The sequence below is a fragment of the Suillus fuscotomentosus genome (genome assembly GCF_016647785.1).
Source record: "Suillus fuscotomentosus strain FC203 chromosome Unknown F5891scaffold_39, whole genome shotgun sequence".
Classification (NCBI taxonomy): domain Eukaryota; kingdom Fungi; phylum Basidiomycota; class Agaricomycetes; order Boletales; family Suillaceae; genus Suillus; species Suillus fuscotomentosus.
Window position 1 is genome coordinate 438,947 of NW_024539551.1, and position 27,013 is coordinate 465,959.

At 48.2% G+C, this 27,013-nt stretch overlaps 8 protein-coding genes across 8 annotated transcripts; 4 read left to right on the forward strand and 4 right to left on the reverse strand.

Annotated features, from left to right (window-relative positions):
• Positions 1-1,721: 1,721 nt before the first annotated feature.
• On the forward strand, positions 1,722-2,027 carry F5891DRAFT_1190887 (uncharacterized protein; the record flags this gene model as incomplete). Its single annotated transcript, XM_041367374.1, has 1 exon — positions 1,722-2,027. The coding sequence occupies one exon, from the start codon at positions 1,722-1,724 to the stop codon at positions 2,025-2,027; it is 306 nt and encodes a 101-aa protein (XP_041224081.1).
• Positions 2,028-3,938: 1,911 nt separating this feature from the next.
• F5891DRAFT_1190888 (uncharacterized protein) lies at positions 3,939-5,173 on the forward strand (the record flags this gene model as incomplete). The annotated part of the gene is made up of 5 exons (XM_041367375.1): positions 3,939-4,106; positions 4,160-4,361; positions 4,412-4,640; positions 4,692-4,821; positions 4,883-5,173. The coding sequence occupies 5 exons, from the start codon at positions 3,939-3,941 to the stop codon at positions 5,171-5,173; spliced, it is 1,020 nt and encodes a 339-aa protein (XP_041224082.1).
• Positions 5,174-5,659: 486 nt separating this feature from the next.
• Positions 5,660-6,430, reverse strand: F5891DRAFT_1237640 (uncharacterized protein; the record flags this gene model as incomplete). The annotated part of the gene is made up of 1 exon (XM_041369667.1): positions 5,660-6,430. The coding sequence occupies one exon, from the start codon at positions 6,428-6,430 to the stop codon at positions 5,660-5,662; it is 771 nt and encodes a 256-aa protein (XP_041224083.1).
• A 2,689-nt stretch (positions 6,431-9,119) lies between these two features.
• On the forward strand, positions 9,120-10,651 carry F5891DRAFT_1190892 (uncharacterized protein; the record flags this gene model as incomplete). Its single annotated transcript, XM_041367376.1, has 5 exons — positions 9,120-9,285; positions 9,670-9,683; positions 9,761-9,849; positions 9,905-10,001; positions 10,055-10,651. The coding sequence occupies 5 exons, from the start codon at positions 9,120-9,122 to the stop codon at positions 10,649-10,651; spliced, it is 963 nt and encodes a 320-aa protein (XP_041224084.1).
• Positions 10,652-14,204: 3,553 nt separating this feature from the next.
• Positions 14,205-21,977, reverse strand: F5891DRAFT_1279485 (uncharacterized protein). Its single transcript, XM_041370357.1, has 12 exons — positions 20,777-21,977; positions 20,310-20,723; positions 19,894-20,253; positions 19,725-19,835; positions 19,314-19,670; positions 19,180-19,260; positions 19,034-19,122; positions 18,804-18,981; positions 18,502-18,756; positions 18,373-18,449; positions 16,946-18,321; positions 14,205-16,897 (listed from the first exon to the last, which is right to left on the reverse strand). Exons 1-12 carry the CDS (start codon positions 21,917-21,919, stop codon positions 14,286-14,288), a joined length of 7,053 nt encoding a protein of 2,350 aa, XP_041224085.1. The 5' UTR covers positions 21,920-21,977; the 3' UTR covers positions 14,205-14,285.
• A 102-nt stretch (positions 21,978-22,079) lies between these two features.
• Positions 22,080-24,273, reverse strand: F5891DRAFT_1111917 (uncharacterized protein). Its single transcript, XM_041363730.1, has 9 exons — positions 24,096-24,273; positions 24,008-24,049; positions 23,866-23,950; positions 23,772-23,816; positions 23,609-23,716; positions 23,402-23,560; positions 23,302-23,348; positions 22,247-23,242; positions 22,080-22,195 (listed from the first exon to the last, which is right to left on the reverse strand). Exons 1-8 carry the CDS (start codon positions 24,142-24,144, stop codon positions 22,548-22,550), a joined length of 1,230 nt encoding a protein of 409 aa, XP_041224086.1. The 5' UTR covers positions 24,145-24,273; the 3' UTR covers positions 22,080-22,195; positions 22,247-22,547.
• A 98-nt stretch (positions 24,274-24,371) lies between these two features.
• Positions 24,372-25,921, forward strand: F5891DRAFT_1043794 (uncharacterized protein). The gene is made up of 7 exons (XM_041362160.1): positions 24,372-24,967; positions 25,023-25,070; positions 25,135-25,244; positions 25,294-25,428; positions 25,483-25,582; positions 25,632-25,813; positions 25,869-25,921. Exons 1-6 carry the CDS (start codon positions 24,652-24,654, stop codon positions 25,727-25,729), a joined length of 807 nt encoding a protein of 268 aa, XP_041224087.1. The 5' UTR covers positions 24,372-24,651; the 3' UTR covers positions 25,730-25,813; positions 25,869-25,921.
• Positions 25,667-27,013, reverse strand: F5891DRAFT_462706 (uncharacterized protein). Its single transcript, XM_041371913.1, has 6 exons — positions 26,745-27,013; positions 26,559-26,690; positions 26,356-26,508; positions 26,259-26,303; positions 26,095-26,202; positions 25,667-26,040 (listed from the first exon to the last, which is right to left on the reverse strand). Exons 1-6 carry the CDS (start codon positions 26,836-26,838, stop codon positions 25,922-25,924), a joined length of 651 nt encoding a protein of 216 aa, XP_041224088.1. The 5' UTR covers positions 26,839-27,013; the 3' UTR covers positions 25,667-25,921.

Consider the following 27,013-nt stretch of genomic DNA (forward strand, 5'->3'; position numbering starts at 1 on the left):
GTTCTCTAGTGCGTATATTTCTATTTCTCTCATCTGCATATTGTTCCATCTTTATTTTTATCATGGACTCTCACCCATATATATCTTACATACCTACTCAGTAGCGCTTCGGCTCCGCATGACCGCGCTTAGGCGCGCTATATAAGCGCCAGCAGTACATAGTACTACTCACTTTACACTTTTTACCTTACTTTTCCTTCAACTGACTACTTACTACTCACTTACTACTTAGCAGAATATAGTAGAAATCTATTCCTTTACATCTTGCATTCTCACATCTCTATCTTGCATTATATCATCACTTGAGTCTAGTCTCTCTATCATTTCCGCATACGCGCGCGCGCTTTCCTGCGCTTCGCGCTAATATGCGCGTGTGTTCCCACTGTAAAAACAACAATACTGCCAGGAACAAAGATAGCTCCTAGCTGTATCTATAAATGTTTAAAGGTCGCGCATTGCCTAGTCTGCGTTACTTGAGGAGACAAGTGCGTTCGACCCTAAAGGGGAAGCGAGTACAGCAAAGTTCTAGAGGTATGCGCCTCAGTGAAGTGCGAGAAAGCGCAGGTGCGCGCAAGGCGCGGGAACGCGCGCGCGTATAAGCGCGAAGCGCGGGAAAGCACGCGCGGGTATACGGAAATTGATAAAGACTAAGCTTAAGTGATAATATGATGCAAGGTAGGAGAAGAGAGATGCAAAGTGTGGACAAATAGATTTCTACTATACTCTGATAAGTAGTAAGTGACTGGTAGGAAAAGTAAGTTAAGGTGCAAAAGTAAGTGGAAAACTTGTGTGTCGGCGCTTATATAGCGCGCCTAAGCGCGGTCATGCGGAGCCGAAGCGCTACCGAGTAGGTATGTAAAGATATATATAAGTAAGGGTCCATTATAAAAATAGAGGTGGAATGATATGCTAATAAAAGAAATGGACATATACGCACTAGAGGGTTTGGTGGACAGTGGATGGATGCTTCTGGATGGCTGGCGCCATAGGGCGCGCAAGCGCGGGAACGCGCGCGTATACATCGCGAAGCGCGGGAATGGTGCGCGCATGGCGCGGGAAAGTTGCGCCTCATATAGGGATAGCTGCGGGTAGCGCACGGAGTGACACTACAAGTTCGTGCTATGTACTCCTTGGTGGGAACTGCCATATCATGCCATGAGAGGCATGAGTCTCTACACCACGCCTTGCGCGCACCTGCGCTTTCTCGCGCTTCGCTTCAGCGCGTACCTCTAGATCTTCACTGTACTCGCTTCCCCTTTAGGGTCGAATGCACTTGTCTCCTCAGGTAACGCAGACTAGGCAACGCGCGACCTTACAACATTTTTAGATACAGTTAGGAGCTTCATTTGTTCCTCTCTGTATTGTTGTTTCTACAACGATCAATGCCGTGTTGGGTGGCTTTTTCCTGAGCTTCCTGCACTTCTTTACTCCGCTGATTGTCTTCTGCAATTTCTTTAGCAGTACATCTTTTCTTTGTAGCCGTTTTCAGAATATCGCCAGGGTGCTTTCCTTTATTCAAATCGCAAGTAGAAACCATAGCAGGCAGAATAGAAGCAGTGGCAGACGGCTCAGAGGCAGGGAAGGAAAATAGACCGAAGACGAGAGTTCAACACTTTGGTAAGTGCCCTAAACACACTTTTCTAAACTCAGACAAACAGCGCTGTAACACTTACTAGCAATACACATAATTCAGGTCGCTCTGCTGTCCATTCAAGTTCACCATGTCGCATGTCAAACCAGGGTTTCATGCCCTTTGCCTTCCTTGCACCAAACCAGGATGCAACCGCTGGTTCAAGAATAAGTCTGGTCTTACACAACATACAAACACCGTCCATTCAGTCCTTACTAGTAGCAATGCACCCTCGTGTCTGCCTCAGTCCAATCGATCCCCCTCACCTCTTTTTGATGCAAATATCAATACTGAAGAATATGATGGCACCAACTCGAATGAAGAGTATCGTGCTGCCACTCCTGGTCCTGTACAACCACCTGCAGAGTTCTTTGGTGCTGGTGACCGCTTGTATTGAAACTATCACCCTAACTTGACTGGTAATTTTCCTTTGTTTTTCGCATTTTCTCTATCTGACACACCATCAATTTCAAAAGCTCGGCCATGTGATTCAGAAGGGAACTTCCTTCCTCCTGAAACTCCACCTCCACCATTGTCGGACAAAGCACCTGATGACTGGACTCCCTACTCTGACCAGTTAGAGTTTGAGCTCGTGTTACAGTGACTACGTGAGCCCCCAGCTACACGACCTGCCCTCTGCCACCTCGCACGGCAACGATACGATACGATACCCGGGCCCTTGGGCCTTGATGATAGATAACGAACAGATGACGAAATAGAAGAGAAGTCCGGAAGATGCCGGATTAGGTAAGCGATCTGGATCGCTTACATGATATGACGACATAGGTCTAGAAGACCTATATATGTTATCAAGATAGAAGGCAAGCCTCGTGTTGCCTCATGTACTGATAGAAGGACGCCTCGCGGTCCTTATCACAGATAGAAGACCTGCCTCATGCATGGTATCTCTGACTCGATAGATAAGCACTTAGAACCCAGCTTCAGGCTGAGCTTAGATACGATAGAGTAGCCTTATATAAGGTCGACAGATTAAAGTAGATGTTCCTTACTTTAATCCTACTGGGTTTACCATCGAAACCTTTGTCTTGCTAAAGCTACCTGCTTGACATCAGATCCGCACCTTCAGAAGGACTTGAGACCCCTTCTGCCTGTAACTCGCTATCATCGTTCACCTCCGTGAACGTACGCAACTCCTGCTCTTCTGTAGGAGCCGACCTCGGACTCTCAGCACGAGATATCACTGTTGTGATCGTCGCTGTTAGATCATCCCAGTTCGCACGCGACACACGTCGTAACAGCTCGCGGACTATATCTTTACCAAGAATCAGACACCCGCGGCGCAGATCGACCACCTTCTTGATATCTGGGCAGCTTTGCTAATCCGAGGTGGTGCTAATACCAATGTGCTATTCACAGACCACTGTGATGTCTACAAGACCATCGACAGTACTCCGTTGGGTGACGTGCAATGGCAGTCGTGCTCGGTCAAATACACCAGGGAGCATGCAGTTGACGACACTGCACCCTGGATGGAGAACAGCTATGATGTTTGGTTCCGCTGTAGAAACAACAATACAATGAGGAACAAAAGAAGCTCCTGACTGTATCTGTAAAAGTTGTAAGGTCGCGCGCTGCCTAGTCTGCGTTACTTGAGAAGCAAGTGCGTTCGACCCTATAGGGGAAGTGAGTGCAGCAAGGATCTAGAAGTGTGCGCTTAAGCGAAGCGCGAGAAAGCGCAGGAGCGCGCAAGGCGCAAAGGCGCGGGAACGCGCGCGCGTATTAGCGCGAAGCGCGGGAAAGCGCGCGTGTGTAAGCGGAAATAAGAGAGACTAAACTTATGTGAAGATATAAGCAAGATAAAGGATGTGAGATGTGTTGTGCTAATGAATAGATTTCTACTGCGACTTTCTAAGTAGTAAGTACTAGGTAAAGTTGGGTGAAAAGTAAGGTAAATAATAGTATGTACTGCTGGCGCTTATATAGCGCGCCTAAGCGCGCTCATGCGGAGCCGAAGCGCTACCGAGTAGGTATGTAAAAATATATATGAGTGAGAAACTATGATAAAAATAAAGGTGGAACTATGCTAATAAAGGAAATGGAAATATACGCACTAGGGAGCTTGGTGGACAGTGGATGGATGCATCTGGATGGCTGGCGCTATAGGGCGCGCAAGCGCGGGAACGCGCGCGCGCGTATACATCGTGAAGCGTGGGAATGGTGCGCGCATGGCGCGCGTTGCGCGGGAAAGCTGCGCGTCATATAGGAATCACTGTGGATGGTACACAGAGTGATGCTGCGAGTTGGTGCTGTATACTCCCTAGTGTAAAGCGCCATATCACACTATGAGATGCACGAGTCTCTACACCGCGATCCTCGTGATGTTGTTTGGAATATGCTTGCCAACCCTGATTATGCCCTGGAGATGGATCCGCAACCTTACCGCGAGTTCGCGACTGAAACAGATGAGCACCAATGGCAAGACTTTATGTCTGGCAACTGGGCTTGGAATCAAGCAGTAAGCTGTACCCTCCCTTTTCATGCTAGTTGGTCTAATTAAGAACTAAACAGGACAAAATTTCTGATGATCCAGACACCCACAGCTCGACATTTGTACCTGTGATTCTTGGCAGCGATAAAACCACGGTATCAGTCGCAACCGGGCAGAATGACTATTACCCACTGTATGCATCAATCAGAAATGTTCGCAACAATGTGCACCGTGCTCACCGTAATGCAGTTGCTGTAATTGGATTTCTAGCCATGCCAAAGAGTGAGTTTCTCTCCATTCGCACATCTTCACTTGCCTCACAACCCATAAAGCAACTAAACAACATGCTAAGACTGCAAATTTCCACAATTTCCGTCGCCAACTATTTCATTCATCACTTTCATACATACTGAAGAACTTGAAGCCCGCGATGATGAAGCCTGAAATTGCACGCTTTGGTGATGGTCATTATCGTTGTGTTATCTATGGACTTGGTCCGTATATTGCCAACTATGAAGAACAAGTGTTGCTCGTGTGTATAGTCAAAAATTGGTGTGCTAAGTAAGTAGTATTTGTCACTTTCTTGCTGTGTTGATTCTAAATCTATGATAGATGTCTTTTGTATCGCAAGAGTCTTGATGATGACAGTCTCCAACGCTCAAGAACACATACTGAGGCACTAATAGAAGAGTGCAACCATTTGGCGCTTTGGGATGAGTTCGGAATTGCCGCCCAACTTGTGGTAAGTCTGGGAGCGTCATGTTTACTACTTGACAGTCGGAATTGATTTAGTATCTGTATAGCCATTTACCAATGACTTTCCTCGCACTGATATACATGAACTCATCGCGCCAGATCTCCTCCATCAAATAATAAAGGGGGCCTTCAAGGTGTTACGACGTATGTCGCGTGCGGACTGGGATGATCTAACAGTGACGATCACAACAGTGATATCTCGTGCTGAGAGTCCGAGGTCGGCTTCCACAGAAGAGCAGAAGTTGCGTACGTTTGCGGAGGCGAACGATGATAGCGGTTTACAGGCAGAAGGGGTCTCAAGTCCTTCTGAAGGTACGGATCTGATGTCAAGCAGGTAGCTTTAGCAAGACAAAGGTTTCGAGGTAAAACCCAGTAGGATTAAAGTAAGGAACATCTACTTTAATCTATCGACCTTATATAAGGCTACTCTATCGTATCTAAGCTCAGCTTGAAGCTGGGTTCTAAGTGCTTATCTATCGAGTCAGAGATACCATGCATGAGGCAGGCTTCTATCTAAGATAAGGACCGCGAGGCGTCCTTCTATCAGTACATGAGGCAACCATGAGGCTTGCCTTCTATCTTGATAACATATATAGGTCTTCTAGACCTATGTCGTCATATCATGTAAGCGATCCAGATCGCTTACCTAATCCGGCATCTTCCGGACTTCTCTTCTATTCATCATCTATCATCAAGGCCTAAAGGCCCGGGTATCGTGTCGTTGCCGTGCGAGGTGGCAGAGGGCTGGTCGTGTAGCTGGGGGCTCACGTAGTGACTGTAACATTACCCCATTACTACGCACAAAGTCACCGGCTTTGTTTTCTTTAGACATCTTCTTCCATCGTAGCAGCAGGTGGTGCGGGAATTGCTGACGTGGAGACGGAAGGTACTGAGGGAGATTCAGGGGCAGGGGAAAGTTCAGTGGGATGCTGAAGTTCTAGATCCGCGAGTGCCTTGTGGTTATGCTCCCAATCTAAGAGAGCTTCAAAGAACTTCTCTTCGTCACTAAACTCTTGGAGCACAATGCGTCCTTCAAGTCGTGGGCAGTGGACCGACAGATGGTCAGGTCCTAGTTCATCGCAGATGCAACAAACATAATCTGGACATCTTCTGAACTGATGTCCGTATCCTCCGCAGCGCTTGCAGAGCGTTCTACGGGTTCGTTCTATGGTAGCCGCTTTTCTTCTCAGCGGGCGTACCGGGCGGGGTTCTTCTGCAAGAGGCTTCACTTCAACTTTCTTTATCGCTAGGTCGGTGATATCGGAGAAGTCGAGGGGGAGTAAGTGAAGTGCGAAGTTTCTGATCCGCCGTTGCAGATGAAGTATAGCAAGTTTCCGAGTTGCTTCATCAAGGTCAACACGATTGGCTACATCTTCCAGCAGCTTCGTGGTTCGTATAATGCAGACGGTGAGGGAGGTGCACGCTGCAGTTCTGGCATCTTGTTCACCAAGGATTTCATCGATCGCTCGGGAGTACGCGGGGGTCAGGATAGCGGCTTCATTGAACGCGCTATTTTCCGTCATTCTGAGGACTACTCCATAGTCTGAGTCCTTCAGTGCCATCTTGATAGAGTCGTCGTCGATGGAGTTCGTCATGATGATGATGGAGGTTCGTTGGGAGAGATGTTCGAGGATCGAGAGGGTTTATAACCTTCTTCCAGATCAATCCAAGCTCTGTTTCATTCTAAACTTATCTTTATCGTTATCTCTTATCGTCTTTATCTAGCCATGAGGCTAACTCGTGTTCGAGATTCTTCTTCGCTATCAGAGGGAAAGTGCCGTGATAGGTACTATCATCCTTTATCTTTGTTTGAAAGATCAGGTCGTCATCAGAGGGTGGTCGTCATTGCCATGATGGGTTCTAGAGGGTTCCAAGGGCTTGCAGGAGTTTTCGTGGAGTTCGTCTCGTGATAGTTTAGCCTCGTTCCGGAGGTCTAATCTTCTTATCTTTTATAGATCCATTTCTGGGTTCTTTATTAGATGTCGAAGGTAGGGATCTGAGCGTGGGTGCCAAGGCTTTGTAGGAGTTTCTTGGGGTCGTCCAGCGGGGAGATCGTCTTCTATTACCCTTTGTTTATATATGGTCTACTCAGGTGGTCGAAGTGCAGTGATGTGAGGGGTCCCGAAGCTTGCAGGAGTTTTCCGGGGTTCGTCCTTGTTCATCGTCTAGTTTTATGTCATTACGGACAATCGTAGTTTAGAGTCTTTCCGGACTATATCTAGTTTAGGGTCATTACGGACCTTTCTAGTTTTAGGTCATTCCGGACCTATAGAAGTTGGTCGAGTTCAGGATTCGGTGATCAGTGTTCGGGGTGGAATAGGCGTGGAAAAACAAGTAAAATGGAGGATTTCACCCCCTTACTAAGCCATTAGTCACCGACTAATCATATCCAATCAGAAGTCTAGGCCAGGGAGCGGGCCGTCGTCTTCGAAGTCGTTTCCTTCTGAATCTACCATTCGCAGATCATGCGAAGAGGGTGCGTTCGTGTCTTCATCCTCGTCATCCTCGGAGTTGTTCATGTCAATAAATCTGACAAAACTCGGCCCGTCGTCTAGTGCTTCCTGTTTTATTTCATTTTGACGGTATGCTTCATGGATCGAAGCGATTCGGTCAATAAAAATATCCTGGGCTTCTTGTAACACAGGAGGGAGTTCGGTACCAGAAGATAGCGTCATTGCTTCTTCGGAATGATGTACGGGTGTCATAGAGAGTTTGAGGGAATTCGGCGGTTCATCGGCGGTTAAATACGCCGGTTCGGGGTCTTCCTCCATTGCGGACTCAGGACTTTCATAGAATCTGAGTTTCTTGGCGGTAGGAGGGTCTTCGATTCGGACTGCTCGTCCTTTTCCGAGAACGGATATCGGTTCTCCAGAAAATTCGAATCTCTGAGTTATTTCTGGTTCAGGGGCCAGTCTGGGCGCCTTGGATACAGGCGGTTCTTCGTTCATCATTGCACGTCCCTTTCCAAGGACTTGTGCAGGCTCTGCCGAGAATTCATATCGGGCAGGTGCGGGATCTTCTTCAGTCTTCATCGGCTGAACAGCCGGTACAATCTTCTTCGTTCATGGCGGTTCGGGATAAATGTGGTCAGATATCAGCGTCGGTCTGGAAGTCTTCTTCTGAGTTGTCTCCAGATCAGTGGCCGGTTTCTTCTGTTCATATCTTTTCGCTGCTAGGTCGATTCTAGGCAGCGAGTCTTTCTTCGTCACAGTTTTCGTGGGCTGTGGTGCGGTTTCTGAAGGTTCAACGGGGATTCCGTTCTGCGGCTCTTCGTGGGCCGGTGCAATTCGTGTCGTTCGGGCTAGTGGTACTGTGCCCGAAGAGAAGGTGCGGGGAGTTGTCGGGGATACCGATCGTTTTCTCTTCTTTGCCACCTTCTTTTCTTCTTTCAGGAAGAGGGGCGTCTTGCCGTTCTTCTTCCGATCAGAATCTATTTCTTTTTCCTTCTTTCGGGAATCTGCGGTGCTTTTGAGGGTCACCGTGCCGGTTTTCCAATTAATTGCGGGGTTCTGGCTGATAAGCCAAGGTCGTCCAAGCAGGAACTTGTCTTTTGGACCAAGCTCGGCTAGGTAAAACCTTTCGGAGATTACCCGTTCATCGATCTGGAAAGTAAGGTTGCAAAACCTTTCTATCGGCTTCTTTCCGAAGCAGGATCCATCAGCGTTCGAGAGTGTCAGGGGGTTCTCTAGCTGGTGCGTCAAGATGCGGTGCTGTGTGATCACGTCCTGGTTGACAAAGGACTGACACGCCCCAGAATCTACGATCATAGATGTCGCGATGGTGGTACTTCTTGTTCTGGAAATCAGGGTGGCGTTCACCCGTAAATCATCCTTAGCCCCGGCCACCTTGATAGTGCGCAGGCGGGGTTCTTCTTCGATCATCTTTCTCCGTGAGGTTCGGGTCCATTGAGGACAGCTCGCGGCTTTGTGTCCGATGTCGTGGCACACAAAACATTTCTTCTCTCGCAAACAAAGGCGAGTCTCCTTCCCGGTGAGGTGTGCAGCGGCGAAGGTGTTTCTGGTAGTTGCCATATTGGAGATGGTTTCTACGGTCTTCGTGGTATCCTTTTCTTGGAGCTTTCCACAGTGACGGCGGTTCTTATATTCTTGCAACTGGTCAGGCCGGTATGATCAGGGTTCTAAATCAGGGATATGAAAATCCTTTCGGGATCTAGGTTCGGGTTTCTACGAGTGTCGGTAACGTTGACAGCAAGTGCGATCAGTTATCTTTGTAGCCTGTGATGGAGGCGTACAATAAGGGGACTTTAATCCTTTGTTACGACGTATGTCGCGTGCGGACTGGGATGATCTAACAGTGACGATCACAACAGTGATATCTCGTGCTGAGAGTCCGAGGTCGGCTTCCACAGAAGAGCAGAAGTTGCGTACGTTTGCGGAGGCGAACGATGATAGCGGTTTACAGGCAGAAGGGGTCTCAAGTCCTTCTGAAGGTACGGATCTGATGTCAAGCAGGTAGCTTTAGCAAGACAAAGGTTTCGAGGTAAAACCCAGTAGGATTAAAGTAAGGAACATCTACTTTAATCTATCGACCTTATATAAGGCTACTCTATCGTATCTAAGCTCAGCTTGAAGCTGGGTTCTAAGTGCTTATCTATCGAGTCAGAGATACCATGCATGAGGCAGGCTTCTATCTAAGATAAGGACCGCGAGGCGTCCTTCTATCAGTACATGAGGCAACCATGAGGCTTGCCTTCTATCTTGATAACATATATAGGTCTTCTAGACCTATGTCGTCATATCATGTAAGCGATCCAGATCGCTTACCTAATCCGGCATCTTCCGGACTTCTCTTCTATTCATCATCTATCATCAAGGCCTAAAGGCCCAGGTATCGTGTCGTTGCCGTGCGAGGTGGCAGAGGGCTGGTCGTGTAGCTGGGGGCTCACGTAGTGACTGTAACACAAGGATCACTTGGTGGTCTGGGTCGAAAAATATCTCGTGCAGACGCATGGACAAACACAGGCCAATGTTATCCTGGATGACATTGATAGAAGGTGCGTCACATATCCTATTAGCCGTGAATTTGAGATTTAGTAGTACCCCAAATAGGATTGCGGCAGTTCCTGCATTTTCGGGACTACGCAGATTTCCTCAAGGACGCAACTTTCAACAGTGGACCGGAGACGATTCAAAAGCACTTATGAAGGTATTTTAACTTTTATCTAGTTTTATTTGAGACTTTTGACTAACAGCATTTAGGTGTATTTACCAGTGATTGAAGGCTACGTCCCAGTCGAAATTGTCCGCACATTTCGTGCTTTCCTCGAATTTTGTTATCTTGTCCGTCATAATATCATCACAGAGAAGACGCTTGCAGAAATTGATGACGCACTTGCTCGATTCCATCAGTATCGCGAAATCTTCAAGTCCTCTGGGATGATTCTGACATTCTCACTCCCCCGACAACATTCAATGAAACATTACCATGCTCTCATTCGACTTTTTGGTGCGCCGAACGGACTTTGTTCCTCTATCACAGAATCCAAGCACATCAAGGCCGTGAAGGAACCGTGGAGACGATCGAGTCGCTACAAAGCACTAGGCCAGATGCTCGTGACCAACCAATGCCTGGACAAGTTGACTGCATCACGTCAAGATTTTCGGGCTCGCAGGATGCTTAACGGCACCTGTCTATCTTCTGTCATCGCGGCGTTGAATGCACAAACCCCCACTGAGGAGCATCGCAATATGGACCAACAAGAGCCACCTGCCATCTTGCCTGCTAGACTGGGAGAAGATGATGGGGGCGCAGACTTTGAGGTTGTCGATGACCCCATGTCAGTCCTCGCGCTGTAGAAACAACAATACTGAGTGGAACAAATGATGCTCCTGACAGTATCCATAAAAAGTTGTGAGGTCGCGCGTTGCCTAGTCTGCGTTACTTGAGGAGACAAGTGCGTTCGACCCTAGGGGAAGCGAGCACTGCGAAGATCTAGAGGTACGCGCTTCAGCGAAGCGCGAGAAAGCGCAGGTGCGCGCAAGGCACGGGAACACGCGCGCATATTAGCGCGAAACGTGGGAAAGCGTGCACGCGTATGCGGTAATGATAGATAGACTAGACTTAAGTGATAATATGATGCAAGAGATGTGAGAGCGCGAGATCTAAAGGAATAGGTTTCTACTATGTTCTCCTAAGTAGTAAGTAAGTAGTAATTGGTAAATGGGAGGTAAAGTAAGGTTAAAGTGTAGTATGTACTGCTGGCGCTTATATAGCGCGCCTAAGCGCGGTCATGCGGAGCCGAAGCGCTACCGAGTAGGTATGTAAAAATATATATGAGTGAGAAACTATGATAAAAATAAAGGTGGAACTATGCTAATAAAGGAAATGGAAATATACGTACTAGGGAGCTTGGTGGACAGTGGATGGATGCATCTGAATGGCTGGTGCTATAGGGTGCGCAAGCGCAGGAACGCGCACGCGCGCATAGATCGTGAAGCGCGGGAATGGTGCGCGCATGGCGCGCGTTGCGCGGGAAAGCTGCGCCTCATATAGAGATAGCTGCGGGTAGCGCACAGAGTGACACTACAAGTTCATGCTATGTACTTCCTAGTGTAAAGCTGTCATATCAGACCATGAGACACACGAGTCTCTACAGCACATGTAGAACTCGCCAAGACACCACATAAGTACAGCTGCATTCATCAGTTTTCATTTCACATACTGAGAATGAGTATTAGAAGGGACGAAGTGTGCACAACATATTCCAGAGCTTAGCACCGAGCTTAACATTCCCAACCTGGCCAAGCTTGTTCGACGGTTCCTTTTCGAGCAGTCCAATCCCAATGATGCTCACGACCATACCGAAGTCACTCTCTTAGAGTCCCCATACTATCAGGGTCGAATTTCAGTATTTAACTCTGTGTCATCGACATTTCACGCACCCAGTGACCTTAGTGGTATTGGGGGCATGAAGCACAAATATATCCGCGCATGTCCCTTATGGAGAAACAAATGTGCGCGCAATGATTGTGTTTTTGTGATTACCGACTCAGACACTCCTGGGATGGGAGGCATAAATGTAGCCCGTTGTAGATGAGGAATCTTGACTATACGTGAAAACACTTAAAACAAAAGGGGTGCTCAACAGCAAGACCGGGATACAAGACAACGACTCGACCCAAAGGACAACCACTGAGAGAAGTTCCTCGAAATAAAGTGGAGGGAAACTCTGTGAGCTAGGCGGGCGCTAATAGGCGCGAGAAGATAACGCGCGCGAAGGCGCGCGAGATGCGCGCGTGAGCGGGAGGTCCGAGAATGCGCGCGCGCGAAGCGAAGGCGCGCCTAAAGCGTTAGAGGCAAGATCTTACTGAGGAGTGAGTGCAAAGGTGGAGGATTGACAGGAGGATATGATCAGATAACAAGTGGGGAGGTGATCTATTCACTTTCCAGTACACAAAGATAAGGGAAAAGTAAGTACCAGAACTAAAGGAAACCCTTCTGTATTTAAGAATGGAGAAGGCGCGCTTCCGAGCGCGCTCCCGAACCGAGTAACCATATCAACTCTAATTATAACTAAGTTTAAATAAACTTTCCATAAGTAGCGCGGATGTCGGACCGAAGATTTTATTAGTTCAATGGATAAGATAGAAATAACGCACCAGCGAATCAGTAAGGACATGGGACGGATGGACGGACGATAGCGCGAAGACCTATGAGGAGGCGCGCGAACGCGCGCGTGCGTAGGTAAGGCGCGCGTAAGTGCGCGCGAGTTCGGATAAGGCGCGCGCGAGTGCGCGCGAGACTGGTCCTTAGGAGTAGAGCTGTAATGTATAGGAATGTATGGTTAAAGGCCGGATATTCGTCATTGAGACGCGCGAGTCTCTACACCGTGTTATGGCATTCTTCTCCCTTCGACAACACAGCAAATGGATTCCATGTGCAGAGGTCCACTGGTTCGATCGACTTGGTGATGCACCTGATCCTGACACTGGCATGTGGATGGTTAAGCTAGCTTTTTCTGCAAATTGCACCCCACACTTCGCAGTGATACATATTGACACTATTTTTCGTGCAGCTCATTTAATTCCAGTCTATGGTACAGCACCACTCTCACCATTGATCAAATTCCATCATGTCCTTGACATCTTCAAACTGTTCTATGTGAACAAATTTGCTGATCATCACGCGTTCAAAATAGCTTATTAGTGACGCCAGTCACTGGTACATACCCATAATCATGAACGGAGCACGACACCTTGAAGTTTGGCGTTGATCTTCATGCCAGATGCCCCCACATACCCATAATCATGAATGGAGCGCTGACGAGTGCGACACCTCGAAGTTTGGCATTGATCTTCATGCCAGACGCCCCCACATACCCATAATCCTGAATGGAGTGCTAACAAGCACGACACCTCGAAGTTTGGCATTGATCTTCACGCCAGACGCCCCTACATACCCATAATCATGAATGGAGCGCTGACGAGCACAACACCTCGAAGTTTGGCGTTGATCTTCACGCCAGACGCCCCTACACCCCTACATACCCATAATCCTGAACTTCATGCCAGACACCCCCACATACCCATAATCATGAACGGAGCGCTGACGAGCGTGACACCTCGAAGTTTGGCGTTGATCTTCACGCCAGACGCCCCCACATACCCATAATCCTGAACGGAGCGCTAACAAGCACGACACCTCGAAGTTTGGCGTTGATCTTCACGCCAGACGCCCCTACATACTAGTACCCATAATCATGAACGGAGCGCTGACGAGCGCAACACCTCGAAGTTTGGCGTCATAACTTGTATTTTTGTGTACTACTACTTACTACTAGTATACTACTAGTAGCTGGGGCGCCCTAATTTGCACTTTTTCTCTTATTATACTTTTTTCAGTCTTCCAACTTAATTTCATGTTGGCCACTTTCCGTGTGCAGAAAATAAGTGAAAAAAGTGAATTTTAAGTACTAAAAGGTTGAAAAGGTAAACTCGAGATTTCCTGATGCCCCTCTGTGTCCGGTTCTCTCAAAAACCTTCTCTCAACCCCCAATAAACCCGGACTCAGACTGCTCCTCCCAGACCACGCACACAAGTGCAGTCCGGCAGAGCCAGACCCTCCCCACCACCACGAAAGCTTCGCTTTCGTGGTAAATCACTAATTTGCCATTTCACTCATCATACTGATCTCATCTTGCATTCCCAAAAACGCACAACATCATACGTACGAAATACATTCATTCTTTCTCACTAGAAACAAACACTTAATGATATTTCGTCTTCATCCTCCTCCTTCTTCCTCACTCTCCCGAACGCACGCGGCTCTGACTACAAAGCTGCACAACATGACGGGGTGGACACAATTGACACCGAGCCAGCGGCTATTCGTGCTTATATATGTTAGATACCAGGATACCCGAACACATGTAGTTCAGAAAAGTTTGCAGTCTTGTAAAGTGCGCTGTCAAATACATAGATACCATTACAGTCAGTTTGCCATCGGTGGTGCATCTTGAAATATGCTACTATCGTTCACATCAGGCTGCAAACCCACTAGGCCATCGTCCAGTACCTCCCTCCACGCTTCCCGTTCACGAAACTCAAGCTCCAGATCATGCATCTCATCCAAGAGGGCGTCAACCGCTTGCTTGATCGACCACTTCCTTTCTCCTCCCTCTTCTAAATGTCCTCCAAGTCCGATCGTATCATCCATCGTGCCAGCACTCTCAAGTGCAGCTGACATGTGCCTTTCGAACGCTGCAGGCAGTGGTAACAGCAAACTATACCCCATGCATGCCTGCACAAGCCTTATTCGGCGGTATGTGGCACGCACGAGAGATGAAGATTTCACCATCGTTGACATCGTCAACGTACGCACATCCTGGCTGGACGATGCCGAGAGACACAAGTCTGGTGCTATAGGACCGAGGTGAATGATGCGCGGCTGTGCACCGACTGGTGATGCACTTGGACTGCGCTCAAACCCTGCCTTGCGTGGTGTGGATTCTAGTATAGGGGGATGTAGCGACATATGGCCTGTATTAAAAGAAGCTGATGGAGAGCTGATGATGAAGGGTGATAAAGCGGAATGCATGCTTGATGATCTCTTCCTCGGCTTAGAGAAGACAGACGGAGACCTATTTCCAGAAGAGTGATGCAAACTGTTTTGAGAGCAGCGGAGCTGCTCGTGAAGAATAGCGACTTTTGCTTGTGCGAGCAACTTCAATTGGAGTATGAGAGGTGTGCGGTAGCGAGAAAGGAGCTCCAGGAGAGACCAAAGTACGTAGTCGATGACTCGTGGTTTACCTGGAGGAGACGGGCGGCGGGCGTCAAAGGATGCTGATGGTATGAGGAAAGACTCCTGAGCATTGAAAGGATCAACTGAAGTCATACTCGAACGAGGTGAATGTATGGGGGAAGATGGCGCAGATTGCTCAGAGGATTCGAAGGCAAACCGCGCATCTCCATCAGAAACCAGAGATCTAAAGACAGCAGCAAGACGAATCCATATTGAGGGCAACGACACAGAAAGGTCATCTCCAGCTCTCACGATAATCATTTTGATGATTTGAATTGCAGCCACTAGCGTCAAGACCTGTTCTTTATTTGATGATCCAGAACGATGCCTATCGTCAGATTTCCTTCGCTCTAGCGAGGTCGATTGTTGGGATCGGCCTGGTTTTTCACAAGCCGCCATCGCGTAGGAAAGAAGCCGCAACCATGCACTAGTGCGAGTAGCACGCAGCCATGCGTCATGGTCTCCCACCGGTGACGCTGAAGCAGACGTTTCAAGCGAAAGAACGAGCTTGAAAACGACGCCAGATAAGAATTTATGTGATGGGAGCTGTTTCTCGATCTCAGCAATCACGTCGGCCTTCCGAAAGGAGATGGCTGTGGCAAGGAGCGAAATCATAGAACGCTCAGAGCTCCAAGCCGCTTGAGACTCTAACCCGCACCTGCAGATCTGCGTCACCACCAAATTGGAGAACATGATGTCGTTGGTGAATTGGTTGTTGGAAGTCAAATGAGATATGGCTTCGTAGATACCAGCAAAATTAATAGCCGACGCATAGGTGTTCATGATAGGAGCGAGGTTCTCGAGCAGTGCAATTGCTTCCTTGGAACTAGGTGTACGTTCGACGAGACTGGCCTTGGAATACTGGCATAGGAAATCAACGACCTCATCTTCTGTGTGCGATGATTCTCGCAGGAGAATTCTCGCGATATCGAAAATTTTCTCCGTGGCAGTGTTGGGCAGCTGGCCTCCAGCTTTGATGAAAGCGAGCGCCAATCCGAGATATTCTATCCGCATATTGGTGAGATCACTTGAGGCCTTTGCTTTCTCGTGGAGCTTGTCCGCTAGAATGCCTTCCTCCTGCGATATCTCCGTATTCAAACCGCCCACCGAGTGCATCGTCAATGGTTCAGGAAGCTTAGCCTTCGCGACTGTGCGTAGGATGATCGTCCCAACTGCATCAATACCATCGCAAAGCACGCTCCTAGCCGATCTGGAAGCATTGTACAGTGCGGGTGTTAACAATTTCAGGAGCGAAAGGAAATTCTGGGCTCTGGCGATGGAAGGATCATGACCAATAACAGTCAACAACAACCGTACGAGATCGTCCATATCAAGTGATCTCGTCTCGTACTCCTCGGGAAGACTGATGATCAGCTGTTGCGATTCCTGGCTACCAACCCTTCGGATAGCAGCCATGAATGCTTGAGGTTTCTCATCGGCAGTGGTGACCATCAATGCTTCCTTCTCCTGCAATCTATTCATGTTCCGAATGCCAGAAGCATCTGGACTTGCCGTTGGATTGTTACGATTCAGTGAAGAAAGCATCCGAAAGACACTCTTCGCCAGCCAGGAGCTATTGCAGGTTGGTTCCAAGAGGGTGTGTACCACTATGTCTAGTGTTTGGAAGACGAATGCCTGCGGGTGAATGGCGTGGAAGCGATTGATGGCATACTCGATGGCCTGCTGGATTCCCTGATGGTGCTCTTGCTCCGTATACACTTTTATGACAGATAACATAAAGAGGGAATAGCCTCCACCAGATGTAAAGAGACGATTGAAGCGGGCACTTGCCACCATTAACGCTGCGGATCTATGGTCAGATATGACCTTAAAAAAGAGTCTTGGCATACCGATCAGGGACTGGCTTACAATCCCAATGTCATCTCCATGTCTGAGCAAAATTCGATTCAGACCGTCCATGAACACAGTCAGCTCGCTGGGATCGCTAAGATGTCTTGACATGGATCTGAAAATCTGGGCTATGAGCAGAAGATGACTCCGCGAAAGCATCAAGGAAAGTGTGGTCAAAATCGACTCTGGTCCATCCCGTTGTGCAAACTGCTGCGGTACAAAATCTGGCAACTCCAGAGAGCGTGCTGCTGAGAAGGCGTCTGTCGAAGGTAGAACAATGTGCTCCATAGTCTTCCGAATAACTCGGACATCTTGAGGGTTTCGCTTTAACATGGATAGAAACAGCTGATTCTGAGCCACGCGGATCATTGTGATTGATATCAAGGATGGCGGAATCTCGGATGGACTCTCACTTAGAGACAGAGCTTTCGGAAACATGGGGCCGGATGGAGACGACGCAGTGAACCACAACGACCCGGATGGAATGAGGAACAAATCCATCTTCGCTCGCCGAATCTCCCTTATGGACATCTCGCTGACTTGCGTAACTAGATTCGACAACAAAGCAGCCGTAAGAGCGAAGTGGCGAAGTGCATCGGGTGAAGTGACTTCTCGAGCAAGGAATTTAAGGTATCCAGCAAGATGGTTGAATGTATAATGAGCCATGGCGGGAGGGAGGTGCTGATTTAGATGCAATAACCCTCGGACGGCTGTCGTGGCAGCTTCTTCATTATTGCTGGCAAGCAAATCGAGGAGGGGTCGAATAAGAAGAGCAGGCTCATGGCGTAGTAAATCCATGACACTGGCACGAGCCGCGCATGAGACGTCAATACAAGAATCGAGAGTCATAGAGACCAGCTGGGGGAGAAGAGTCCCGAGTACAGGAACAAAGACCGCGCGGCGTTTGACGCTACGGCTTGTAGGATTTGACGATCGTCCACTGAGCTGGCCATCAGAAACATCACTGTTGGAACGAGGTTTGGTTGGCGTGGATGCCGGGGACGGCAGGGGTGAAGATTGAAGGCGCTCCGTGGCGCCAGCGTTTTGATCCTGAAGAGTACAAGGCAATAGTGACAATGGTGTCCTCACCCATTCGCGTTTCTGGTCCGTTGGTCGTTTTTCATCCAACCATCCCACTTCAGCTAAGTGTTTACGCAGTTCTTTTGGCATCTCTTCGTTACCATCATCCTCTTGCTCTGGGACGAATAGACTTGAACCGATGTCGGTTGGAACAAATGGCAATGGGTCACGAGCTAACTTAAATGGTCTCCGATGGTCCTTGTCGGATAAAAAAGGCTGAGACAGAATCTGGAAGCGCATATTCACCAGCATATCCAAGCGTTGGATTGCAGTGATCTTCACAGCACTGTCTTCACTGTGAAGTCAGTGTTAGGACCATGCGCTACCAATTGAAGTTCTAACTGACTCCTGCAAGTCGTTCCTGATGAGTTCAAGTATGCTATGCGGGGCCTTCTCTGCACACTGCATGACCAGAAAAGAAGCCTATGATACTTCTGTGAGAACCATGGCTCGCAATTCTAGGTAGGACACCCACTGAAAGCACTGCCTGCGGTTCCGCCCAATCAAAACACCGAGCCCACAAGGAAGGTCCGATGAGCAAGTAATCTTCTGATGTAAGGCAGGCAGAAATCACCACCAATAAATCGAGGGCTTGGCGGGTGAGTGATTGCGGCAGGGACGACAGAAACAGTATTCTCTCATGTAACACGTCCATGAGCATAGTCCTGTGTTCAGGACAGTCCCCAGAAACATAATTGAAGCTGGACAACAGGAGCATTGTGCTTTGGCGCTGTATTTTTCAGCATCAAGGCAAACAAAGCGAAATGATGACTCTACCTTGTGAGATGCTCGAAGGCTGTCCTGCGTTGAAGCGTAAATATCTTTGACTTTACCCAGCGCTTGCGAGACGTCACTGAAAACGTCATCATCGACAATCAAAGATTCATTTTCATCCACTACAGCTCCGATATACGACTGCAACAGCCAACCAATCGCCGATCGCAGCCAAGTTGAACTTCCTAAGTTTCAATCCTCGATTAAACTAGGGAAAAAGAGATGGCACATACCGCTTAACGGATCGTGTAAGGAGTCTGATTTCTGTAAACAAGATCAAATAGAGGAAGCGCATGGAGAGTGGTAGCAGAGCAGTTCGTTCCTGTATGATATAAATTAGACCGCGAGCATCCATCAAAACCAGAGTGTTCCTGCTTACTTTCACTTCTAATAACACACCTAAACGCGCTTCTAGCATACTGAAAAACTGGGTTGGAGTAAAGGCCGAGGCCTCAGGGTACTGTAAATTAAGTTCGACACTGTCTAAAATATGTCAGCTCAGGATCGACTCACCGAAAAGTCTTTGCTGATTCGTGGTACCGCTTTGACACGCGCAATCAACTCAACTAGTATGATCATCTGTCCGAGCCTTGCTTGTGCCCACTTCCTCTTGGACCCAGATTGTGAGATAACAGTGGGTTCGTTCATCAATGCTACCAATATCATCTCTGGATCTCTTGTCCAGAAGTCGGGAAGGAATACTGAGATAGCAGCAATAACTCCAAGTTGATGGCTGATGGTGAGCACCTTGGAAGATGCTGCACAGGTGAAAAGCGGTTTGAAGAACACTTGAGGATATGTGCGTGATGCCTTGTCTAGGACGCCCGTGAGTTCCGGATAGTGCAGAGGTGGCGGATCTGCAACTATTCTCTGATATTTTATCAAATGTACACTTTGCTATCGTCAGCGAGTCGGAACACCCACCTCTTGCAAACATGGTATGGACCACGTGGACAGCTGACCGCGAAGCTCATCTGGGAAGTGAAAGAGTGCGGTCAAAAGTCTGATTATTGTGGGCCATTCACCCTCAGCAATCTGTTTAAGGAGGAACCGTGAGCTATCTTCCATTAAAGTGGTACTAATAAGCACATACAAAATGTTGCATCATCTGTTCCAACGACGTCTTCCACTCTGACGTTTCTAGCAACTGCACGGTGAGACTGCAAATTACGCCAATCATCTCGTGAGTGACCCTCTCGAGGCAGAGCAACTCGATCAAAAGCCTAGACACGCTGGCACGGGCATCCGATGCTCGTTTCCCGGATAGACACGTCATCTCAGGAATGACACGCGATTTCAGGATATGCAAGACGCTCTGCGTGTCCAAATGCTCCGATTTTACAGACGCACAAAGGAAAGCTGCAGCATGAGCGAATGTTATGACAACTCGAGAACGGATAGCTGAAATCATAGGGGAAAATGATCCTGAAACAGATAAAGGTGTCCAAAATTCCTACGCATAATTGGTTGTTCAGCTATTCCCCAGCACGCTGAAGAGGGAAGTTATACCTGGAGAAGTTCATGCAAGACCTTCCGCTTCATGGTTAGGGGACCATGATCAAGGCAACGGACCAGGGCTTCAATGACCAAGGCTTCCCTGACTTCCGACTGGCGCACACCAACCAACATCACCGGAGAGCCATCGATCTCTGCTGCAGCAAGAAAGCCTGCCATACTCCCACACGTCCCGTCGCGAAGTTTCAAGATGATGTCCCTTAGAGTAGCCGCTTCTCGGTCTTCCTGTGTCTGGAGCAACGTTATAGCTAGCGCTTGGACTAGAGAAAGGAACGCATGGACACTCGGGAGCTCGATTGGACCAGTGCGGGGAAACAGGAGCGATGTGAGAACACTGAGAACGCGAGCCCGAAGGGAGGATGGTACGGACGCAGCGTCGCAACACCAAATGCATCTCTCGATAGTAAGCTACAAAATCGTAAGCAGCCTGAACAGACAAGACGCACAGTCGCACCACATACATCATCCGATGTCGCTTGCCAGGTCTGGACAGCAGCCTCGAAAGCCTCGATTGCAGTCCACCGCTCGTCGTCCACATTCTGATTGCTCTCGCTCGATAAAAATGGCGTCAACAGGGCGGAAAGAACAAGAGTTTCGTGAGGAAGATAATTCGAGATCTTCGACGCATAACGAAGGATGGTCTCGTGCAGTGTCATGACAAGGGAGGAATTCTGCCCTCCTGAAATTGTGGAGGAAGGTCTCTTAATATAAAGTCCTTTCTGAGCTGTCTGAGCCTGCACCATAGCACTCCCAGTCGCGAAAGAGTTCAAAGTAGTACTCGACATGAAGGGGAGGTGCAACGAAGAGCCAACTGTAGCAAATGGCCCATCTCGCTCATTTTTGCTCTGTCGTAACACATCCGGAACACGGAAGGACCAACAAATTTGAAGTAGTTCCTCTGCAAATCGACGGGACTCGCTGACTGCAGCCTCGCGTGCATGCTCCACAGCATGTCGGAAGCCAAGCCGCGGAAAACGAGATAGCTTGGGCGTCTGTGGTCGGGAAGGGCTTTGAGATATATGCGCAGACGGAGGAGGTGAAGCTGGAAGGGATGGTGCCAAAACATGTTGCCGTAGCTTCTCCCAGCGGACCTTTGAGGGTGTTCGAGTCGGTGCGTTCCCTGAGTCAGATCGCTCAGTGATAGGCGGTTGAGTATTGGAAGAGGAGCTTGATGCCTTGAAAGCATGGGAAAACGCAGGGGAGAATTTCTTTTTCAAAGGAAGGTTGGAAATGCCGCCTGCCACTGACTGTGTCGGCCTTTGCTCCTCGATTGTGTATGACCTTGGAGACTCAACTGGAGGTTCTCCCACCCAAGTTCCTGATTCTAAGCCATATTGGTCTAAAAATGGGTCACTGACGTTGCCCTTCTCGGTACTGGTGAGTTGTAAGGTCGAAGTTCCGGATGAAACACGAGCATGAACTTCCGGCAAGCTGTCAACGTCTTCTGTGACAGTGTTGGGTAATAAAACGGGCTGCTGACTCTTGCTTGATGATGATCGAGAAGTTACCAAAAACCCCTTCTGTAAATCGGAAGAACGTAGGCGTCTCTGCAAAAGTCTCGAGCTAGGACTCGGACGTGAATGCAAGCCCTGGTTTCCTGACATTGGGAAGAATGTTTTTCACCTTTGAAGTTCTATAATTATAGTGGTAAGCTGCCTGAGAACTTTTGCGGGCAGGACACTCAGCGCCCAATCTCGTAATGTGGCTGTTAGAAGTAGGCGGCATTCTAATTGAATTCGAAGATAGGCCTCCACACTGGCACTTCGTACACAAAACCCATGATTACAGCCCCTACAGGGCGAACACAGCGACTACAGGGAGACGGAAAACTACTAATTATTATCGACACAAAGATGGAATGTTCGAACGGGATTCTAAGACTAAAGAATGTTTAGCAAACATATAGCAAAAACACATGAACGACGACATACTTAAAACAAGAATCTATAGCATAAAGACTACTGCACGGATGCCATGTATTTGCCTAGAAGTCCAACGAGTCCATTTTTGGAGGTAGCGAAGCATTAGAATTACGAAGAGCACGAATAAGCGATATAGAGGCCATTCCACAGGGGAAGTGGATCGATCAAGCATAGAAGAGTGGTGTGAATTGTGCGGGTGTGTTCGCGCGTGTGAAAGAAGAGAGCGGTGCACGAGAAGGCCTGTATGGGCGAATATCGTTACTCCAGCTGCGTCGAAGGGATTAGCTTTATCTATTTGAAGACCACAATTCTACCTCGAACTCGTTGCTGAGCTGGATCTAGAAATTGCATCGGCAGCATGGGTCCTGAGATGATATGTGATAGGGTGGGGCGCAAATGAGGCAACTTGAAAGGTATCGCTGGAAAGACCAAGTGGAGAGCAGAAGTCGTTGACAAACGAATCGTGCGCAATGCAGCTAAGACCGGAGGCCAAGGGTAATGAGTGGCGAGATCCAAAGACAAAAGGAGCAGCACAGGGATTAAGTCCGGCATCAGATGTTTTCGGTAGCATGGGAGACTGGGCATACGCAGCAGAAGGAGAGTCAACCGGGTGGACATTGTCTTGGATGAATCGGACTTCCAGGCGTGAGGTCCCATAGAATTGTCGTTGAAGTGCGTCCTTGGCTTCCTGAGCATTGAAGATATTCACGTATTCGACTAGAGCGCTCGTAGTTCCATTGCCGAGCGTAGCAGAATCCATGAGCTTCACCTCTTTGATGGGACCGAAAGGATAAAACAAAGGATGCAAGTCACTGGCCTGAGCAAAGAGAAGGGTCGGCAAGTTCGATACCAGCAACTTCGAGGAAGGCGCCAATGAGATATTCCATTGTTTGCTGGCATATTGAGGCGAGCCGACGGTTGAAGGTGCGGATTGGTGATCGAATTCCATTTCCGGAAGTGACGAAGGGTTCGAGGATGCCAGCATCATCGTTCTGTCTGCGCCATCTAAGAAGCCTGTCACGAAGGATAAGTAAGACGTATTTGCGGCTGGATTGAGCCCGCACCTTGAGAACGTTGTACGACGGCCCAAGATACATCAAGGGTGTGTCCTCTGTGGTGCGTCAGTGGGTTGAGCTTTGAATCTCGAAGTAAATGCTCTAATACTTCATTTGTGTTCGTGAGAGCGCATTCATCGCACGTTTGGCTTCCTCATGGGATGACATTACCACGAACCCGCGACGGCGAGATGCATTATCGACAGTAGCAAGAATCACGGCATGCATGACAGTGCCGAAACGCGAAAACAAACCGGAAAATTCAGGCCTAGTGAATCGTGAGCATGAAAGATGTGGGAGCCAAGAATATGCACACTTGGTGAGATCAAAGGGTAGACCGAGGACGTAGAGATTTCGACGCGTATCTGAATTCTTGCCAGTGCTTGGAGACGACGTTTTGTTATCGGTGGCGGGTGTCACAATGCTTTGAATGGCGCATATATGCACTGTTCAGTTTCCTCATATTGAAAAGCACTTACATGGAGGATCCACCGATGTTGTAACCAGACAGACGCAGAGCTTTCCTGTCATGTGGTCAGTCGGTACAGTAAGGTGAGAGCGTACAAGCCTTGCTTAAAGGCATCGTATGTGAGAAAACATAGCACGCAGTACGGCGTGGTCGTTCCATCACGATGAATCTCCGCACGCTGAACAGGACCTATGTGGGATAAATAATATGATCTGGGTGCAAACAGAAAGGCGACAGAACACGAACCAACGGCGCTACTAAAAACGGATTCAACGTCCTTCAACTTGACTACGCATACAGTGAGACCAGCTTTATTCCGTGTGATTAGACCAACCATTTTCGGGAATATTCTCAACCTTGATGGCAAATGTATCGCGAGTCATGGAGGATGAAACTAAGACTGATAAAAACAAACGATTGTGCTCGACAAGAAATGAAAAGGAAGAGTGCAATGTCTAGCTGTCTTAAGCTGTCGTCGTAAGCGACCCGAAACCTGCAGCGATATGAAAAAGAACAAGAAAGAACGGCAAAGTCCGCGAGTGGTTTGGTTGTATTTATGTACGCGACCATTCACGTGAATTTGACTTTTGTAGAGCCATTGGGCCATGGCGTGTCTTTCAAGTTCCTGCAATGGTACCAACTGAGCGCTGAGGGGTCATCAATTCATCGGTCATCTGAATAACAAACGACAAGCCAAACTGTATATCTGCCGCAGACGGCCATCAAACCTTTACCATTAAGTTGAATCCAGGTTCCAAGCATGTCCAGGAATATCCTCCTCCACCCAACCCTGCCGTCCTCGACCCAACTAGCGCTAAGACGCGCAGGTTACGAAACACTCGACGATCTATCCAGCACTTCCGCGGAAGCTCTTTCTAAGGGTACGTAGCATGTTAATTTCCGCCGACCTGGTTGGAAGAAAATATGACCCCGCAGAACTGGGGATTGATATTTCCGACTCGCAATCCATAATCACCGCATCACAGCGGCCTCCAGGACCGACTTTGAGTCAATCCTTGGCTTCTTTGATATCTAGATCGCAGAGTCTTGCGTGCAGCTACGCTGCTGTAAACACGGCACTCGGTGGCGGTCTTCCGAGGGGGCACATACTAGAAATATCTGGACCCCCCGGCAGTTTCAAAGAAACCCTTGCACTAGATTATGCTCGAATTTTCGTCGAGGCAAACGAGGAAGTTATATTCATTGGTAATGTATCTTGCATCTGACGTGTCAGTCCACCTTTCTGATAAATGAGGTGTAGATACCCAGAATATGACAAGTCTTGCCACGATCAAGAAAACCTTCCACAGTACGCAACACGTCACACATTTCCGCCGAGGTGAACAGCAGGAATATTAATGAAATAGTAATAGACTCCTCTGCGGCTACCGACTACCAGAATCTCGTTCGCTATACACACCTTCATACCCTCCCGGATCTAATGCTATTCATACACAACCTACTATCAGAAATTCATGCAAAGGTGTGCAGCCAATCGATAACGTCAAAACTAGACATGAATAGTCAGATAGACGGGGCTTCTCGTTCTCAATTCAATTTCATTTCCGTTCCTATCTCATCCAGATATTCAGTCCTCTAAACGGACAGCGCTGTTGGAGAAGATCCATCAGGTATTTTTGCAAGCAAGTGCATTGAATAATCTGACAGTAAGAGCAAAAAGCACCTCCCCGCGATCCAGTCAGTCACCTTATTTCAATCAGATTATCACAACCTCCCAAATGTCAACGAAATTGCTCAATGCTGACGGCTCTCCTGGAAACTTTGAGACAGGAGCAAAAGCTGTGATGGCACCACAGCTAGGTAAGGTCGCTAAAACAACGTGTCACATATTGCTCGCTCATATGCATAGGTTCAACTTACCTACCGGCCGGCCGATCCTATCGATTGGCAATTGTGCCTGAATCTCGAACAACTGGGCAAGACAAGGTTCACTCAGATGATATCTAGTGCTAAATTTCTGTGACAGAGCAGTACAGCTTCTTTCATCTCCTACGCACCCTTCAGGACAGGCCCGGCACCAATATGATCTATGTAAGCGTAGCCCGTGCATGCCACATCGATAATTTGATGACATGTGTATCGCCAGCACATCATGGAGCATGAAGCATTTTCCACCGTTCACGGATCTTGGTATCCATCTTAAGCTGGAGGTGCAGTGATAACTTTGTCGGGTGTGATAATCATGTCCACCTTCCAATCATGGTCGAACATCGGTACTTGTCCATGTTCCAAAAGTTGCTGCTCCAAAGCTAAAGCGACTTGAGATAACCAGTTAGAATGTAGTTCCGCGTTGCCCATTATGTAGTACCAACCTAACAATGGTTTCGATCGCCCAGTAGAGGAAGAATATGACGTTATGAATCGATCGTAGTAGCCCTTTCCATGCCCAAGCCGCGAGAGTGATTGGTCGAAGGCAACACCTGTAGCAAAAGAAAATTATCTCCACGAATCGTGTTGATGCATGCATACTACCCACCAGGCACGAGGATTAGATCCAAATTGTTGCAGTCTGCGTCGAAAACTTGAGCAACAATGAGCTTGCATGACAAATTTTTCACACAAATTTGACGCACTACTTTGACGCTTTTTACTCGACCATTCAGGCGTCGGTTCCGGAATGCCCCATAAACCAGCAGGAAAGCTGCGATAGTCTTCTTCGGTATACACTCGTACAAAGTCCATGTAACCATCGCTGGATGTGATGCTAGGAACAAACAAAGTCTTCCCTGACAATGTGCATAAACACATGCAACCAGGGGTAAGGACCGTCACGCACCTAGATCTCCAAGAATGTTCAAAATCAAAGAAGTAGTCTGAACCTCGGCTGCTGGCATACTAAGATAACAGCTGACAGTCTTGCATTGCTGGAATGCGGGCAACAAAAGGACTTTTTCGGTAATGGCCTGTGCTTCGCGCAGCATGTTAGTCATATCAGTAGCCCAGCATAGTATTTGAGAATCACATTGCGACTGGATATCAGACTGAGATAATTCCCGGAGGGTCGTGGTGATCGCTTTACGGAGTGCTCTTTTATTAGTGCTTTGAAGGATCGACATGGGTTCTGCCTGCCCAAAATGTCAGCGAAGATCAATATTGTTTAGTGGAGTAGGTCCAAGGGCCAACAAGTCGGCTTGGTTAGTAAGAAGCGCAATTGCAGATCCGCGAGTAATGCTCGGTCGTCGATGATGATCGTGGACAAAGACGCAACGGGCTTAGAGCGTCTATGCTCCG

Bases quoted from the DNA above. Each gene is read 5' to 3' on its own strand.
- F5891DRAFT_1279485 (XM_041370357.1), bottom strand. From the start codon at position 21,919: ATGTCAGGAAACCAGGGCTTGCATTCACGTCCGAGTCCTAGCTCGAGA. The intron at 20,254-20,309 runs GTATAACTTCCC...AATTATGCGTAG, and splicing joins TCTTGCATGAACTTCTCCAG to GAATTTTGGACACCTTTATC. The intron at 19,261-19,313 runs GTGAGTCGATCC...CTTAATTTACAG, and splicing joins GAATCAGCAAAGACTTTTCG to TACCCTGAGGCCTCGGCCTT.
- F5891DRAFT_1043794 (XM_041362160.1), top strand. From the start codon at position 24,652: ATGTTAATTTCCGCCGACCTGGTTGGAAGAAAATATGACCCCGCAGAA. The intron at 25,071-25,134 runs GTACGCAACACG...AAATAGTAATAG, and splicing joins GATCAAGAAAACCTTCCACA to ACTCCTCTGCGGCTACCGAC. The intron at 25,429-25,482 runs GTAAGAGCAAAA...TATTTCAATCAG, and splicing joins GTGCATTGAATAATCTGACA to ATTATCACAACCTCCCAAAT.
- F5891DRAFT_462706 (XM_041371913.1), bottom strand. From the start codon at position 26,838: ATGTCGATCCTTCAAAGCACTAATAAAAGAGCACTCCGTAAAGCGATC. The intron at 26,691-26,744 runs GTGATTCTCAAA...TGCTGCGCGAAG, and splicing joins GTCTGATATCCAGTCGCAAT to CACAGGCCATTACCGAAAAA. The intron at 26,509-26,558 runs GTGCGTGACGGT...GCACATTGTCAG, and splicing joins GAACATTCTTGGAGATCTAG to GGAAGACTTTGTTTGTTCCT.
- F5891DRAFT_1111917 (XM_041363730.1), bottom strand. From the start codon at position 24,144: ATGACTCGCGATACATTTGCCATCAAGGTTGAGAATATTCCCGAAAAT. The intron at 23,951-24,007 runs GTTCGTGTTCTG...TATCCCACATAG, and splicing joins CGTTTTTAGTAGCGCCGTTG to GTCCTGTTCAGCGTGCGGAG. The intron at 23,817-23,865 runs GCAAGGCTTGTA...ACCACATGACAG, and splicing joins CTCACATACGATGCCTTTAA to GAAAGCTCTGCGTCTGTCTG.